The 18,900-nt window shown below is 45.6% G+C and overlaps 1 protein-coding gene across 4 annotated transcripts; it reads right to left on the bottom strand.

The window, feature by feature from the left end:
- Positions 1–5,079: 5,079 nt before the first annotated feature.
- LOC100284494 (rhodopsin-like receptor) lies at positions 5,080–17,589 on the bottom strand. 4 transcript variants are annotated; one of them, XM_020543705.3, is made up of 11 exons: positions 17,365–17,589; positions 17,094–17,292; positions 16,830–16,990; positions 16,573–16,718; positions 15,984–16,046; positions 15,795–15,887; positions 12,264–12,443; positions 11,490–11,651; positions 11,290–11,396; positions 5,938–6,089; positions 5,115–5,853 (listed from the first exon to the last, which is right to left on the bottom strand). In XM_020543705.3, exons 1-11 carry the CDS (start codon positions 17,468–17,470, stop codon positions 5,585–5,587), a joined length of 1,638 nt encoding a protein of 545 aa, XP_020399294.1. In that variant the 5' UTR covers positions 17,471–17,589; the 3' UTR covers positions 5,115–5,584. The 4 variants fall into 4 exon arrangements, 3 of the variants coding, with proteins under 3 accessions (NP_001150861.1, XP_020399294.1, XP_020399293.1); NM_001157389.2 differs by lacking the exon at positions 12,264–12,443 and having other exon boundaries at positions 5,080–5,853; positions 17,365–17,494; XM_020543704.2 differs by lacking the exons at positions 15,795–15,887; positions 15,984–16,046; positions 16,573–16,718; ... (1 more) ...; positions 17,094–17,292; positions 17,365–17,589 and adding an exon at positions 12,545–14,823.
- Between the last annotated feature and the right edge of the window lie 1,311 nt (positions 17,590–18,900).

Genomic DNA, 18,900 nt, shown 5'->3' with positions numbered 1-18,900 from the left:
GTATCCTTTTCAAAAAGCTCTGCAGTCCCTATTTTTACGGGAACTGAGGGCCCAGCCTCAGCCTCAACCCGAGTTACAACAGCTTCGGCGGTCTCCTTTATATTTTTCTCACTCATGCTGGGCACTTCTGTAGAGGCAGGAGTTGGTACCTTTGTCGACTCCATGACAGCGTCTAGTACGCTGGCCATTCTCCTCCTCTTTGGAGTTACTGCAGGAATTTTTGATACCTCTGTCGATTTCCTCAATTCTGGCTCTTCGGTCATTTTTGCCCTAGCTTTGGCAGGACACTTCGGCACATCGGCTATTTCAACTTTTGGCTGCTCCGCTGCTGTCTTCAGAATTGGCTCTTCGGTTGATCCCGATGTGGCTTCGGCAGTAGCAGGATGACTTGGCTCAGCGGCAGAAGAAGACCCTTCAGCAGGCTTCGGGACTTCGGTCGTCTGAGAGTGCCTGGGTCGGTGTGTCAAAACCTTGACCTTTTTCGCCTTCGGCGTAGCAGAGATTGCGGAAGCAGCAGCCTTTCTTTTCTTTCCCTGCTTTCGCGAGGGATAACAATAGTCTGGGTACACGAAGCCAATTACATCAAAAACCATGTTCAATCTATTCTTGCCTCATCCTCCGAAGGCCAATGTCATGGCATCATCTTCGGCCCTTGTGTAGGCCCCAAGTAATTCATCACTAGTTGCCTCAATACAATTCAACCAGTAATCGTTCGGCTCATCGAACTGATCTCTGTATCTGAAGGTGTATTTCAGATAAACTAAACTGTCTGGACTAGACCCGACAGCAGCTTCCTTCAGCATCTCCCAGCCGCTTCCAAGAGGCCACACTCTGTAAGCAATATGCTCTTGGACTAAGTCCCTAGTGCCAATATAAGTACATACGGTGTTAAAAGTCGTCTGGTATGCTTGAATATCATCTCCAAGGACAGTAGCAAGCCTCCTAATGCCGAAGCGAGACTAGATAGGGCATTGAATGATCCCCTTTATATCTTCTCTTTCAACTAAGTTGTTCTTCACATAAAACCACTCTTGCATCCAGGCTCCTGGCCACCTCTTCCGAAATGTCAGGACTGGATAGCTCACATCAGAGCGAGGCACGAAGCTGTAACAACCAAAATTATTATGATATTGATCTTTGCTAGTAGCCTTCGTCTCATAGGATAGCTCATGCATGTTGTAGAAGCATTTTGCACTCGGCTCTAATCCCTGGCTCCTCATGGCCCAAATGAAAATGTCCATTCTGATGATAGCTTCGGGGGTAATCTGATGAAGGTAAATTTAAAAAGTCTTCAAAACTTCAACTAAAATTTGTTCAGGGGGAATCGAAGCCCTGCTTTCGTGAAGCTCCTGTACACAACCATTTCGTCAGCTTCGGGTACAGGGGCATTGCTATCTCCTCCAGCCCTTACGATAGAAATATCGCAGAACTATCTTCCTTTCATTGCATCAATCTGACTATGTTTGATGGTTGATTTACCAAAGATGGTATGACTCGACCACCAGGGCCGATCTTCGGCACCTTCGTTTCCACTTTCTAAATCAAAACTTTCACTATCATCGGAATCTTCAGATAACCCAGCTAGCATCTCATTGGTAATCTTCTCTGTATTTGTCTTCTCCATAGCTTCATAAAACCCGGCCAATGCAGGGTCAGCAATCTTCTTCTCTTCAGCCATTTAGACAACGGTTGCACGATTGTCGAAGCTTAAAACTCAATTAAAACTCGGCAGAGCAAGAGAATTCAGAATGTCTAAAATAGCGCAAACAGCTGAAATGGCACAGCAAATGCCATCAATGCGAGTCCCTATTTATATGCCTAGCGCCTCATGACTTGGTGGGTCCTGCGTGTTAGTGTCTTTCGCTATTCTAGCGAAGGGAATGTGTTTTTTCGGACCTTCGGCTAAATGCCTTCGTTCACGTCACAGTCTAAATTTGTTACAAAGAAACAAATTCATACTGCGAGGGGCTACTGTTGGGGGCCATCCTCTTCCGAAGGTCCTTAAAAACGTGACTAACCATATGTTTTCAGTATGACTTAGACTATTACAGGAAGCTTCGGCTTTAGGATGAAGGTGTGATATGAGGATACAGCCCGAAGGCAACACAGATGGACGTCGAAGCTATGGCTAAAGGAGCTTCGGCTTGGTATGATAGCGAAGACGAAACCGACCTAAGGGGGAAAAGACTACTTAGTCCTTGATACTTTGCATTATGATTAAGAGTAGATGTCAGGGGCATGAATGTAATCTTATCCGGGTTGCGCTCCGTGCCTATAAAAAGATGAACAGTAACATCGTACTGTTCACGCTGAATTGTAATAACTCTTGCGTCACTCTCGCATTTTCACCTTCTGACAAGCCGAAGGTAACAATGTAATATAAATATTGTGGATATTTATTTACGTTTATGAAATGAGAATATAAATAATTTACTGATATATCATCATTATTTATATTCTTTTGTATTTCATGTACTTTCATTTATATTTGTTTATTGAGATGATGAAGGTACGTCCTTCATGACCTTCGTCTGAAGATCATTATATCTGAAAGGAGATAGTGTGTCGAAGGACGAAGGTCTTTAATCGTTAACAATTGTGTTGCTTTATTTTTGATGTATAGTATTCGAGAACAAGGACCAACAGAAGGTGTTTTTTCGGACCTTCGGCTAAAGGCCTTCGTTCACGTCGCAGTCTAAATTTGTTACAAAGAAACAAATTAATACTGCGAGGGGCTACTGTTGGGGGTTTCCTCGTCCGAAGGTCCTCGAAAACGTGACTAACCATATATTTTCAGTATGACATAGATTATTACAGGAGGCTTCGGCTTTGGGATGAAAGTTCTCTCATGATAAAGGCGTATGTGATATGAAGATACAACCCGAAGGTGACATGGATAGACGTTGAAGCTATGGCTAAAGGAGTTTCGACTTGGTATGATAGCAAGGACGAAGGACGAAACTGACCTAAGTGGGAAAAGACTACTTAGTCCTTGATAACTCGCATTATAATTAAGAGTAAATGTCAGGGACATGGATATAATCTTATCTGATCTGCGTCCCGTACCTATAAATAGATGAACAGTAACACCGTACTATTCACGCTGGATTGTAATTTCTCTCTCGCATCACCTTTGCATTCCCATCTTCTCGTGAACCGAAGGTACCATTGTATTCTAAATATTATTAATGTTAATTCTTATATGTGGATATAAATAAAAATAAATTGCGAGGATTTGATCATTGTCTTCCATTCTTTAATGTTCTTGTGCATTCTTGTTTATACTTATATTTATACTTATATTCATATGCTGAGATGATGAAGGCATGTCCTTCATGACCTTCGTCCAAAGACCATTATATCCGAAAGAAAATAATGATTCGAAAGACGAAGGTCTTTAACCATAAACAATTGTGTTGTATTGTTCTTGATTTATATCATTTGAGAACAAGTGATCAACAATAACCTTAAAGATTGTCTTACTGATTGGGTATGGTCGTATAAGGATTACGTGGAGGGTGGGAATGGATATCTTAGATCACCTCCAACGTCGCCCCTACCCCTCCCCCACTCCACGTTCGGTGTGTTTTGGGGTGAAACCCCCTCCAACACCCCCTCCCCCTCCACACAGCACACCCCATATAGGCCTTGTTTGGATACTCTAGTAATGAGTGGGATTGGAGTGGATTAAAATGTATTGAGAGAGTATTTGATCTATTGGAGATTTACACCCTCTCCAATCCCTCTAAAACACTCTAATTCTAAAGTATCCAAACTAGGCCATAGGGGGATAGGCTGCTTCCCCTATATATGGAGACCTCTGATCTCTAATTTCTTTGTGATATTAATCCTTTTATAATATTATGACCTAATAATAATGTGTATTATGGTAGTATAAATAGTCTATGGTTTTTTAAGTTTAAAACTGATAAAAATATCAAATAACTGAATTATAGTATATAGGGACTTAGGCTGTCTCCAGCAACGTCCCCTAAATTCCATCCTCTAAAAGAATATTCTCTGTCCTTTACACCACACTCTAAAAGATTCCGTCCTCTATATATTATCAGTCTCCAGCAACGTCCCCTAAATTTGGTCCTCTATATCTACAATGCTACCAGATTTTATTATTTATATTGTTTTTACCTATCGCTTTTATAAAAAAGAATATTTTTTTGTACATCACGAAATTGAAATACTTATTACAATATATTTTCATTTTATGGAGAAATTACTCATCATTCATATATAGCAAAACAATGTATCACAAATTTGTATTATATATTTTCCTTCTTGTATACGCAAACAAAAAACAGTTAGTCTCTACCAAAATTAAAATAGTTTAACTAAGCTATTTGCAACTGCATTATGCAACAATCCAGCATCGGACACCATTTTTTTAACACAATATGCATGCATGCAACGTGGTAAGTCAATCAACAGTGGTCGTCACGTGCACAAGTGTCAGGTCGTAGCGCTTTGATTGTGGATAGAGGACGAACAGTATTTCTCTACATGTAGCGGCTGAAGCAGAGACTCCAAATTTTAAAGTGTCTTTTAGGGTTCCTTATTGGGTGGATAAAGGAGCACAATATCCTCTAAATTTAGAGTACAGGTTGTTTTACAGTTCGTTGCTGGAGAGAGTCTTAGGGAGGGCTCGATAGCGTGAATGGTTGAAGACGTGGATAGAGTATCTTTAGGGTGATATAATAAACTATAATAAAACGTACAAGTAGGATGTAGAAATACGGGGAATGGTTGGAGATGGTATTACATGTGAATTTGGACATGGATACAAGCGGGTTTGCTCAATCATAATCATAGCAATGAATCCGCAGACTTGCTGTATGTGTTGCAAGACAAGGTGCCGCTAAAACCATTATCGAGACCAAGAAAAAAATCCATATTTCTGTGTTATAGACGCTATGCGATTTCTGGGATTACACGCTAGTGATAATGCAAAAAATGATCTACACAACCAAAAAAAGCACTGATGAACAATATCAAACAGTAATATACACTCCTAACATATCTTCTTGTGGAACAAAAAAGTAGACGAGAAGAAATCCTATCAGTATTTTTATACTTGGCAGGCAAGGCATCACTCATGCATATTGAACAAACCAGAGCAGATCATTAGTTTACAGGCGGTGATGAGAATAGAGTCCCTTACAAAATCAACTACAAACCCAAACCACTGCTTACCGCACACGACAATTCAACACAACTTACTTTCTATGCAGGCATAGAACACTTGAATACTTTTCATCCTATCATAATGATGATTTGAATAAATTCAAACTGTCATAATGATGATCGAACGTGAAATTCAGCTCAACAAGTTGAGATACACTCACCTCGGGCACTGTACAGTACCACTTAATGTTACAAGATACAGATGCCATTTGGACTTTGGACCTAAGATGCGCCTAAACTACAATATTCTACATATTTGCTGCCACCTCAAAGTGGAACACTCAGATGTTATCCTAAACCTTGCTAATCAACTCACATGGAATCATCACTGAGCAATGAGCACTCCTATTGCTGCTAAGAAAGCACACCACACACACGCAGGCACAGCTCAAAACAGTCCCAAGAAACGATGCCGCTGCTGGCTGTTGTTACTGCTGTAGCTTCCTCCTGGTGGAGCCACAGATATCCTGTCTGCATTAGCCAATGCCCACCTGTTGAAATCCGGTGATGACAACAGTTGCTTCATAGCTTTCTTCGTCTCCTTTCTGGTGAATGCTTCATATTCCTCTTTTGTGAATTCCATCCTCTCTGGGGTAGTGTGAAATGTAGAATAGAAGCTATCCATAGCAACACCTTGCGATAATGTCTTTGCTGAGCCTGGAGAAACAAGATAAAAAAGTTGTTCAGTTGGCACAACAACGCTAAGCTAGAGCATCGTATAGATACAACTAAAAGTGAGACCTGCAAGAGGTGAGTTTCTTCTCGGTGCATGTCTCTGGTATCCACCATGAAGATTGCCAAATCCATCTTGGCGATCTTCATTCATGCTAGAATAGTCTTCATCAAAATCTCCATAACGGGATGAATTACGAGAGGTACCATCAGAAAGTCCCCTGAAAAGAGGTTTTTATTTAGTTTAGTCAGCACTTTCAGGGAACACAAATATGTTTTTGTTGTCGGCACTGTTAAATTTATGGTGCTAATAACATGAAACATAATTTTGCATCCCAAATATATAAAAAAACAAAGGATGACATATATTATATGCTACCATAACTTAGGACAAACTAAGAAGGCCGTGCAAAGCTTGCACCGTTCCAAATTACTGCAAACAGCCTCTCCTTTGCCGTTACATCTAGGAGATGTTTGAGTTAAACAAAGATTCAGACAAGTACAGATTGTGTAGTCAACCAATTTTACAACTAGTTATGCTTACCATGGACAATATGCTCCGCATAAATGACAACCATTTTGATGTTCATTATGTTTATTATGTTAAAATTTTCAACAGGTACAAACACTTCAATAGAACTGCTAGTGTGAGATCACTTAGATGCATTGATGATGTAAGAACAAGAATGATAATTCACTATTGCTAAATCTGAACAACACAAAACCACTACATTGAGGATTGTCCTGCCAAATCAATTTAAAGGTTAGACATTAATTGTCATGGTTTCGGAAACCAGGGGCCAGTAAGTTTTGTGTTCGGAGGGGAAGTTAGCGTAGACTCACTCTGAATGGTGAGTTGCTGGGACTTGAGACTCGAACGTGGGGATTGAGACAGAGTGGGATTGAGACGGAGGGTTTATACTGGTTCAGGCTTGCGCCCTAGTCTAGTGTTGTGCTAATCGTAGTATTGTTGAGGGTGTGTTACAACTGGTGGGCTGGTGTGTTCAGAAAAGAGGGGCCTTTTATAGTTCAAGGGCTGGACTTTACAATGGGGACTTGTATTCTGCTGGGGGAGCTCGTCCGGTGGCCCTTGGGTAGTGTGTTCCTCTAATGTTATCCGTAGGGTTGTGCTGAGCCATTCCCCCCTCGATGAGCACCTTGGAGAGGCGCTTTGAGCCCACGATGGGCTCGACGATGAAGGGGTAGGTCCTTGGGTGTGGGATCCTGTCCGGGTGATCGCGGCAGTCGAATACAATGGGGAACTCCAACCACTGCAGATACCGCGGGATGGCAAGCTCAGCTGCGTGCAACTCGCAGTGGGCCGCCTTGAGACGGCGATTGTCGCCATACGCCTTGGCCCCGCCGAAGATCATGAGGCATTGTGTTGGCTCAGAGAAATCCTAGGTGGGAGCCTCCTACTTCACTGGTTTGGCAGCTCCTCTCGGCTTTGCTTTCTTGGAGATGAAGCACTTCATGAGCTCGCAATCCTGGAGCTTGTGGCGGACGGGGAAGTCGTGGTTCTGTTACGACGAGTCCATCAGCTTCTGGAAGTGATTGCCACTGCTCTTCGTTGGTGGCCGATCCACGGTGAAAACTTCTTCACCACACCGAGGGTGGTGGTTCCTCCAGCGCCTGTCGGGGTGCTCCCAACGCTCTCTCTTCTCGTCGCTTGGTTCATTGGCGTCGCGTGGCTCTTTCCCTTCCAGAAAATTGCCCCTACTGCTTCCTCTTCGTCGACGAACTTGGCCACTATGTCGAGGAGGTCGACAGTTGTTTTTGGTCTCCCCCGCCCGAGTTCTTAGACGAGTACCTTGTTGGTTGTGCCGTAGGTGAAGACACTTACCACGTTGACGTCAATGGCGTCGGGGAGTACATTCCTTTTTCTAGGAAAACCTCTGGATGTAATCTCGAAAGCTTTCCCCACTTCTCTCGGTGCACCTCTTGAGGTCCCAGGAGCTCCTAGAGCACTTGTAGGTACCGTGGAAGTTTCCGACAAAGGCCTTTCGGAGGTCAACCCAATCGTGGATGGTGTTGGCTGGCAGATGTTCGAGCTAGGCCCTCGCTCCTTCCGCGAGGTGGATGGGGAGGAATTGGATGATGAGGTGGTCATCCTTGATCCCCACCATGCGGCATGCGAGGCGGTAGTCTTCTAGCCATACACCCAGATCCGAGGATTTGTCGTACTTGGAAAAATTTGCTAGCGCCATTACCTTCGCAGGTTATTGCGCCTTGCAGATGGCGCGCTCGAAGGCGCGTGGCCCTGCCCGGTGGGCTGGGACTTCGCTCGCGTGGCTGCTCCACCTCCTGCTCCTGGCGCCGGTTGTTGAGGTGGGAGCGTCACGGATCTTCCTGATACGGTTCTTCGCGAGGATACAGTCTCTTGCGGATTGGGAGGGTTGTGCCCCCGTGCTCCAAGATGAGGTCGTGCGCATGTCACAGCTATCCACGCCGGTGGGAGCCTACCGATCGATCTCGGCATGCTGTACTGGAGCCTTCTCCACTAGGTTGCGAAGGTTTTGGTACATCACCCTCACCTCTAGTTCGTCAGGCTCAGGGATGGACCGAAGCATCATGGCTGTCGTCGCCCTGTTTTGTACGGGGTTGAGGAAGTATTGCGCCTTGTCGCTGCTCTCGGCAAGCTGGTCGTAAACCTTTTTAATCTGGGGTCATTCGGCCTCGAGGCTTTTTTGCTCGATGCCGTCGTAAACTCGATCGAGCTTACGGACGAGAACGTGGAGCTCCTCTTGCTGCTGTCGAAGGGCGTTCTCGCGAGCGAGGATGCGCCCCTGGCGCTGTCGCTGATACTCTTCCTGGATGGGGGGCTCATCGTCCCCCCTGCCGTTCTTGTTTCGTGGCGGTGTTGCCACGAAGCAGGCCATTTTCGGCGCCTCGTAAGCGTCGGAGTTGGCCCCGGTCGAGCCGTGGCTCGAGCCGTCCTCGAGCAGATCGAGGACGAATGTCGGATTGTCGGCTGGTGACCGATGATGGCCACTAGAGTTGACGGTGAGTCTCCCGCTGCCTTTTTCTTGATGGTGTCGGTGTGACTGTTGAAGCGGCACTTCAAAGCGGCGACGCGCCTCTTCAGGCGCCACTTCTCTGCCTTGCTCCCGGTGGAGCGTGTGGGTTATGTGCCCGTGGCGACAGGTACGTCGAAGGTGGTGAGGCATAGATCGCCGGTGGCGGTGGCGAGGAAGTCAAGGGTGTTGAACATGATGTGGCTCCCCGGCGCAAAGGTTTCGCCACTGGCGAATGTCGATGTGTGGGCCATCGAAGTGATGAATGTCTATTGGCATGCTAAAAGTTCCCATACCTGGCTTGCCAACTGTCGTGGTTTCGGAAACCAGGAGCAGTAAGTTTTGTGTCTGGAGGGAAAGTTTGTATGGACTCACTCCGAATGGTGAGTCGCTGGGACTCGAACATGAGGATTGAGACAGAGGATTTATACTGGTTCAGACTTGCGCCCTAGTCTAGTGTTGTGCTAATCGTAGTATTGCTGAGGGTGTGTTACAACTGGTGTGCTCGTGTGTTTAGAAAAGAGGTGGTCCTTCCCTTTTATTGTTCAAGGGCTGGACTTTACAATGGGGACTTGTATTATGCTGGGGGGAGCTCGGTCGGTGGCCCTTGGGTAGCGTGGTTCCTCTGGTGCTATCCGTAGGGCCGTGCGTAGCAATACTCCCATCATGGCGTACTATCTCGTACGCTTGTAGTACGGGTCCCTTTAGGTGATCTTCTGCTGACATCCTCGTGGTAGGTGCGGGGGGTCCCACAGGTCAATCGTATGGAGCAGTCGTGCGTCGTGCGGTCTAGCCTGCGTCACTCGTTGGCATGCGTAGCCATACACCCAGTATGGTGTATCTGTTGCGCACTACCCGGTACTCGGGTCACTGTAGAAGCTCTGATGCTGAGGTACTTTATGAATAGGGTCGTCCGAACCCTCGAGGCTACGGGAGCGCGTCTGAGGCCGTACTTGGGGAGGTGCAGTCATATGTCGATAGCGACCACTCGGCATGCCCTCGGCTTGCCGTTCGGGTGACTGGCCATAGCATGGAGTGTCATGTCTTGTCTTTAGTCGACGTGGACTTCGCGGTGTTTGACTTGGGTTTCCACCTTGCTTCACTTTCTTGGTCGGGACCTAAGTGGTCATCTTGCCTCACGAATTTGCTCGGCAGGGACCTGGTCGGCCACTCTGCCTCGCGGACTTGCTCGGCAGGGACCTGGTCGGCCGCTTCGCCTCACGGACTTGCTCGACGGGGACCTGGTTGGTGGCTCCGTCGTGCGGACTTGCTCGACAGTGACCTGGTCGGTTGCTCCGCCTCACGGACTTGCTCGGCAGAGACCTGGTCGGTTGCTCTGCCTCGTGGACTTGCTCGACAGGGACCTGGTCGATGGCTTTGCTTCGCAGGCTTCCTCGGCAGGGGCCTGGTCGGTTGCTCTGCCTCGCAGACTTGCTCGACAAGAAGGTTTACAGGCCTTATTTTGGGTACCATGTTCCTAGGTACCTGACATTAACCAAACAATCAAGAACATAAATTACTGCTTGTATGCATTAGCATATGTTCAGTTACTGAGATAATCCCTAGGATTAAAGGATTTTGGTTGCAAAAGCTATGCCATTCATTTTCAGTTATTTATTGATTATCCACTTGAAGATTTACATACATTTGAAATAAATTTCTTACAGGTAAGTCTATAATGCTAGACAACAAGAATAACATTGTGTCATGGTTTTCTTAGGATAAGTAAGATCAACCAGGCCAATTTCTGAACTTGTATATTCCACATGGGCTATGTCATTCCTTGTTTCTGATGCCATTGTAAGTGAAAGTTTAAGACTATAATTCCTAATGATATTGGGCTACTCCATGGTTTCCATTGACCCACACCACAGCAGCCAGCAGGTCAAAAAGTAGCTCCATCAAAGTTCACACTTCACAAATTTTACCATGTGCCTTACAGAGGTGTCTGGCTGTGAATAGTATGTTGACTGGAACAAGTCACCAACAAATAGGAATCATCTTATAATAGAAATATCACATACTCTATTCTTAACGCGTCGCCTAGGCGTCCAGGCGGTGGTCTAACGCCTAGGCGCCTTGCCCGCCTACCTCGCCTAGGCGTCGCCTAGGCGTCCAGGCGGTGGTCCAACGCCTTGGACCGCCTTACCGCTTTAAAACCATGATCACATAACATGTTTAACTTGTTTTTTCAAGATATTTTTCAAATTGGTTTTTCAAGGTATTTTTCTTAAATATAGTAATGTGGTCATCTTGCCAAAATAATGTGTTCTTCTATGAAGTCTGTTAGATTTGTGCCTCCTGCTATGAGCTATCTGATTAATAATAATAGATGTAATAAGTAATATTTGACATATCAAATAAAGAGTTGCCCTGACTCACAATTAGGGAAGAGAGTTGATCATACCCGAATATATAGCGTAAAACTTTTGACTTTCCCTCAATTCTTGCAATCACTTTGATGATTCCACATAATACTAGAGTTGTAAATGCAAAGAGATAGTCCAGAGAACTCTACAGGGGCAGACAAAGTTTAGCCTGTCAGTTTAAAGATAAGCAAACAGGTAGAATATTCCAAGCAACAGTAGATTGTTACAGAAGTAATACCTGGAGGATCATAACGGCTGAAACAATCAAGATAGCCCACTCAACAAAATAAGCCACACCCTCGTCAACAGATCCATCTTCTGCCAGGACAAATTTACGGACACCCCAATAACCAAACCAGGCTCCAGCTAAGATGACAGATACGAGAACGAATATTCCAAGCTGCAATGACGCATTTTTTACATTGGTATGTCATAAGAGGAATGGTAGAAACAAATAATAGTAAATGTTGAAACACTATAATAGATCATGGACAATTTAATGATACAGTATAAATATGAATAGAAAATAGCACAAAAATGAGAAACTTATCAATCATTTTATGTTATCAAGTCAATTTGTTTTCATAGTAAAAGTAGTGTAGACTAAAATATGTGACACAAAAATTAGTTTTTCTGTCATACTAGGTGTATGCCCGTACGTTGTTACGGCGCCAACATGTTATGATAAAATAAATTAATATACAGAAACATTAATCATCATTCCACATATATGCTTCCCAATGAACAAACTGATGTCAAGAAAACAAAAAGGATGGAAAACAAAATCATCGACCAGCTAGTTCATACAAGGGAGTAGCGCTTTCCCAATCAGTAGTCTACCTTTTCCCAATCAGTATTCCACCTTGTAAAATTCAATTTTGTTCTACAAAAAATATATTCAAGAAAAAATTGAGCGAACTCAAGTTGATGAAACACGATATTGACAACTGTGCAAACCCCATTGTCAACCATGGCATGCTTCCTCTAAATTCGAACTGTTGCATAAAACAACCTTCTCTGTCTGTCCTTTCCATTTCTCAGGCTGGGTAACTTTTCTGGGTGCACTTCCCTGTTCATTGACCACTGGGTCCACAAGATCCTTTTCATCCAATGTCTCAGTCCTGTCATCAAGCAATTTGTTGTAGTACCTAGGAATCCTTCGAGCACCAACACCCACAAATGCTTGCCATATCTGCAGGGAAGTCAACAATATGTGAGCATGAAGTATCAAATCTCACACACAAAGCAGACAGCAGCGATTTGTAAAATTGGTTTTGCAGTTGCACCTCTGACCTCTCCTCTAAGAGCCATTGGCACACCTCCGCGAACCAAGCTCTCAAGCTCCTCCCTCCAAGGAAAATAGGACCCATCATTGCCTCCATCCAAAGCAGTACATGTAGAATCATGAGTTGTCTCATGTCCAAGTTCCACCTTCTCTGCAACACAAGACTCAACCTCAGCTGGATCTCCGTCATCACTCACTTCTGCAGTCCTTCCTTCCTCTTCAATAGAAGTAAGTTGTGCTCCATCGTTTCCATGAATATCATTTGCACCATTACCACCCTTCACTACCCGAGAGATCATCATTTTGTCAATGATGCTAAGTGTTGCACGTACCCGCCGCTGGGACTCAACTTTTATGGGCTTCAGTTCATCCAACAACCCCTTATCCAAGAAGAGTTCTACCAGCTTTTCCATGTTGCCATTATTCTCTTCTTCCAATTCTTCTGAGCTTCCATTCAAATCTTTTAGTTCTTCAAAGTCCCTGTTTGTTTCCATCAATCCCTCTAAGGCTTTGATTGCTTCTGTAGAGCTGCTGCTACCAGTCTTCTCTTGCAGTTTGTCCAAGTTAGTTACATCTTTCAGATTTTCTGATTTACCATTTGCTTCTCGTGATTCAGCACTTGCATCAACTTCCTTTGGGCTTTCCAAGTTGTTGTTATGTTCTGCATTCTCAGATCCCTCCTCTTCATCATCACAATGTATTTCGATGCCGCTATTCTCTTGTGCCTGTCCTGCACCTGACGCAGGATCCCCGATAACTGCATATGGTGAAACGCAGATCCCTAGGCCAATACGAAAACAAGGAATGGAGAACAAGAGACCATAACAAAGGGGGGAATGCGGAGGGAGCGGACACTGGACGGGGAGGGGATGGGTTGGGGCGGCGGTCACGTGGAGGGGATAGACGGCGAGAGGATTGGGTGGATGCGGCATGCAGATGGCCCGTGCGCGGCTCACGGATGGGGCGGTTTGTGCGGGCGAGGGGAACAGGGCGGGTGCGAGCGTGGAGGGGAGGCGGGGGCATCCCGACGGTCTACACTATCGTCTTAATAGTTAGTAGAGATAGAGATTTCCATATTTATATGGTATTGACCGGTCTAGTCTGGTTCTTGAAACTGTATAAAATTAGCTTAGTGAAAAGATATTTTAATTAAGAGATTTAGCCAAAAAAAGAGACAGTTGAAAAAGTATTTCGACGTCTATGCACATAAGTAAGAATCTGCATAGTCGTAGCTAGTCTGCTAGAAACACTTAAATATGGCATACATGTTTAATTTTTAGGGAGTAATTTTTAGTCCCTACATCTTATTATATTTTAGTCCATAAATTGCTAAATAGAAAAACTAATAAATTATAGTACTTAAAAATTAGTCCCTAAAAATCAAACACCACACTTCTTTTTATACTACTGGAGCTTGGCTATAGTTTAGATTTTAGACAACCAAACAAACTATCGCATTATTGCAGCCTGCCTAGGGTAGTAGCCAGTCTACCACCTTCCATAGCCTCACCATCCTCATGGATATAGTTTTTTATATATATTTGGTGTAGGAACGGAGAACTGCTGAAAATGTTCTTTTGAACAGCAGTACACTCCTTGTGCGGTTACAAAAGTGTTGTGCTCTGTACATTGGTGAAGGGGTATCCTAAATCTGTACAAAATGTACCATCATTTTTTAAATACTATTATATCAATACTGAATATTAGAAAATTATAGCAGTTGCATAGAGATACTATAATAATATGACAAAAGGTTGAAGATTTGACAGCTATGCTCTAACTAACCGTGTCCTCGAGACGTGATACGACTGCTCACAGCTCCTGCTCTGCTCAATCAGAGTGCTCATTTTGCGTTGCATGCTTCCTTCCTCCCTCTCGTTGCCATATACTACCTTGCCCGGCCCGTCGAGCCTGCGTCCATTAAAGGTGGTGGCGGTAGCAGCAGCAGCCCTCCAACCACCAGGAACTGTTTATCTGCATCCATCTCTTGGCCACACCCACTGACCGCACCACACTACACCACACCACACCTGAGGCTCCCTCCCGCCTCGAGATGCTTTACACGGTGTAGCTGGCAAGAAGACAAGAACCTTCCATGTTCCCTCCCGGGCGCAAAGGGGCTCGCTTTTAATTTCCTCAAGAGGGGACTGCCTCCTTTCCCTTGCATTTTCCCTCCGGCGGCAAGCCTTCTCCTGCCTTGTTGCCTGCCACTCGGGTTGTCCTCCTCCTTGATTCTTGGTCTCGTCGGTTTAATTTCGCGGAATGGCGGCAGGGCTGCCGCTCAAGATGGTCGGCTTCTGCGTCGTCTGGGCGCTCTTCTGGCTCGCCGGCTCCGCCACCGTGAGCACGAGCACCACCGCCTTCGCCGGCGGCGAGGCGGTGGTCGTGGACTCGCGGTCCGTCGTCGCCGTCACCGACGACGACTTCGTCTGCGCCACATTGGACTGGTGGCCGCCGGAGAAGTGCGACTATGGCACCTGCAGCTGGGGGCTGGCCTCTCTGCTCAACCTGGTCAGTTCAACTTCACAACACCGCACCACACACCTGACCTGAGTAGCATCATCTTGCCAGATTATTTCACAGCACACAGAAACTACGGATTGTAGCCCGTAAACCTCGGACGCGGATCTCAAGGAAATGTCTTTCATTCTTAATTTTCTTGGTCGTAGAGGAAAACGGGGCCTGCCACCTACAGAGCCTCGTCGGGTCTCGTCACCCTTCGGTCGACCGCTGACTGTGACGCCGAAGCTGTCCCGGTCTCCGGACTGCGGTGCAAGGGAGGCGGCTCTGCGGAGACCACGGTGGCGGTGTTGGACTCAGCCGGGGATGGAGCGCATCACGGGCGGTGGCGGTGGCGGTTGCGATACCAAGTCGAGATCGAAAGTAAATCGAGGGTGATGTCGAGGCGGGATGGAGAGAAAACCGACGGACGGAGGAGGTTCGAGGGGAAGTGTGGGCAACAGAACGAACGGTCCAGATTGATGGGAGGCAGAACGGTGGGAAGGCAGAACCAGAGGAGGCAGACTACTCTTAGGTTGTTAATAAGTAGTAGAGATTTCATAGATAACTATAATATAGAACAGAGAAAACATAGAAGACAAGAAAGTGGGAAGTCATGTGGCAAACTCCAAACTGGCAATTCAAAGGATAATAATATTGTTTAAACATAAGTCATATTCCCTTAAATATATGTAAAGACAAGTGAAAATAGAAGAAACCAGAAATACCGGATATAACCTAAATGAAGAACTTACATACAGGATTATGCATGTCTTCAGCAATCCCAATTTCCACAAGAACAGAGCGCAGCATACCCGACAAATAGTGAAGAAAATATGTTGTCATTCCAACCTGTTATAGAAAAAATGCCACATGAGTGATCTAGGGTCCTAGGGATGTAAGGTAGAACCCAAAGTGGATCATGTAAATATTTTAAACGATACTTACAAGTGAAGAGTAAGTGAAAATAGCAAGAGAACTCTTTCTACCAGTTGGTAAAAGCTTCATTCCCTGAAAGTAGATAGGAAAAAAGGTCAGGTAAGCAGGTGGTGTCCATAAAATGATTGAATAACAGACAAAACATAGGTTTCCTATTGAACAGGCCAAAAGTTAGATTCATGTGGAGATGCTGCGTACAGCTGGCATAAAATCACTTGAAGTACATAGCTTCAAGCTTCATTAAGGAAAGACTGGACTTTGTGACTGTAGCTACTGCTCCACACAGCAATGCCCTATAGTAATACTGTCATCTGAAAGAAAACAAACAAAGGAGGTACAAATCCCTATGGACAGAGGAAGCCTTTTGCCAAGATATATATTTACATTGTAGATTGAGGATTTTCCAGAGCGAAATTCGTATATAATCTTCAAATATTCCATAATCCAAATGGCAACTTCAAATAAGATGGTAAGTGAGCTCCACAGCCTCCACTGAACCATTACAAGAATGGCACCAACCACCATTACGAATACCAACCATCAGCTGAAGTGCTCACCTACTACTTTATAGAGCAGAGTGAAAAGGTTTATAAATTACCTGAAAGAGTATAATCAGTATCACAAGGAAAATGCCGATCGTCATTGCTCCACCATAGTAGAACACAACAGACTCGCTCAATGTTTGTGCTACCACCATGAGCACCAACCCTAGGACCAAGAACACCACCCTGTGGAGCAAGAACTCTGCATACACAACAACAAAAGACACATCATACTCTGCAATCAAGAACTGCACGAAAGAGAGGGCACCAAACTAGAACTGCATCAAAACAAAGGAAGCGGAAGAAACCATACCTTCCTCAGTGGACACCACAACAGACCTCGAAGGGTCAGTGGGCATTCGGAAATCCAGAATCCGGTGGTCGTACGGTGATATGGCTTGCATCCAGAGCCCGCTCTTGGGCATCTTCTGCCATTGGGACGCCGCGCACTGGCACGGCCCCACCGTAGCATTTCTACAAAACACAAAGTGCATAAACCAAGGAAATTAGACCGAGAACCAAAATGCTAGCGATACAGACCACCAAATCTAAGAGTTTGGTTCCCCATCTCACTAACCTGTGAAAACAGAGCTCGAGACCGTGGGGGCGAGTGGCGTTGGCGCGGAGGCGAAGCGCGTGGAAAAAGCGGGAAGGGTCGCGGAGGCGGGAGGGGCGGCCGCGGAGGAGAACACGCGTGCAGTAGGGCCCGGCGGCATCACCACCAGAGAGGGGTCGCGCGGACGGGAGGGGGACGGAGGCCGGCGGGTGTGAGGTGACTGCGAGAGGGCGGGTTAGGGTTGGGGGTTTGAGGGGTTCGGCGGTGGGGTGGGAGACAGAGGCATACTTACATGTGAGCTTGACGGGGGTGGAGACGGATAGCGCGGCGGCGGAGGTGACGAGGAGAACGAGGACGGAGGTGATGAAGAAGTGGAAGTTCCGGTGTGACGGAGGCATGGCTCCGGCAGCAGTGGATATTTTGGATGGGGAGGCGGGAGAAGGCAGATGATTCAGAACTCAGAAGGTAGCTTTGAAACGACGCTGTGTCGCTGACTCTGCGGCCGGTATGGCGGTCCTGTCCGGCTGTTCGAATCCACACGACGAGAATGGCCCTAACTTGGTTGCTAAGGAAAGCTTGGGCCTGATTGGTTGCCCGCATATAGGCCAACCAGGCTCACGGTATGCGGTCGTAGTGTGTTTGGTTGTAGGTTGCATCCACGTAACCAGGCGCGTGCTACTTTGCCGCTTGTTTGGTTTGCCGCATATGCATCAGCGCCTGTGTCTCGCGATGCAAAAAAGGAGTTCGGGCCAGGCTCTGGAGATGCGACCAAAATCTGCGCATCTGTGGAGCCAGGCTCACGCGATGCACAGCCAGGCTGCCGCGGACCTGGCTCGCTCGGCCATGCTGCCTAGATACGGCAACCAATCAGGCCCGACTTGTTGACAATTAGGATCATCAGATCCACTCTCTTTCCTCCCATCAGCAGAAGAAACGCAAGAAGCTACAGAGGACTCGTCTCATTTCTCATAAACACGACAGAGGAAACACACGAGACACAGGATATAGGTTGGACTTCTGACCTCTTTCTCTTCTCTATATTATGAGGGGGTGTACAGGCTCCTTATATAGAGATTTGAGACCCCTCAGGGGCAAAGCAGGTATTTGCCCACATAACCCTAACTATGGTTACTTAACACTCCCTCTTGGGCGAATACCGCGACCAACACATGCCTCGTTAAAACTCTGAAAAACCCAGTGGGAAAAATATGGAGAAAGAGTACATGGTGATACAAATTGCATTTGCACGTTGTTGCCTCATTAAAAACCTCATGTGAGAAACTTTAAGAAAACTCACCAAGGGAAAAAAGTACAACAGCTATCATCGGGACAGATTTCGATCCTCTAGGATCTAGATTCTATCAAATCTTCTACAAGGGCTAACTTTAGAAATGTGCTCCCCTCATCCTTGCAAAATCGTATCAATAAGGCAAAACATCTTCTTCTATAAGTATATGCACATAAAGATTTAGCAAACGGATTGCATATCCTTGCAAGGACTATTTCAGGAACTTTACCTCTACTCACTTCTAGGAAATACGAGGTAAGTGCACGTATCAACATAAATAAGCCACTTTGACTGATGGTGTTCGATCGACTGGATCTATATATTTGATAGAAACTTCTATAAAGCTTCATGTATTGATCATCAAGTTGATGCCTCCAGGGCATACTGATATGACATTCAGTATCTCGCAATTGTGATCAATATTAAGCATTCACTCCCCCTGACGATGACATCTGTCAAAGTCTTTATCCCTCGAAACTCAAACACATCCTTCAAGATATGTGTCTCATTGTTCATATAAAATAATGAGGGTGGATGAGG

The sequence above is a fragment of the Zea mays genome, chromosome 9 (assembly GCF_902167145.1).
Source record: "Zea mays cultivar B73 chromosome 9, Zm-B73-REFERENCE-NAM-5.0, whole genome shotgun sequence".
NCBI classification, from domain to species: Eukaryota; Viridiplantae; Streptophyta; class Magnoliopsida; order Poales; family Poaceae; genus Zea; species Zea mays.
The sequence above is the reverse complement of the archived record's forward strand: the minus strand, read 5'-3'. Positions and strand labels throughout refer to the sequence as shown.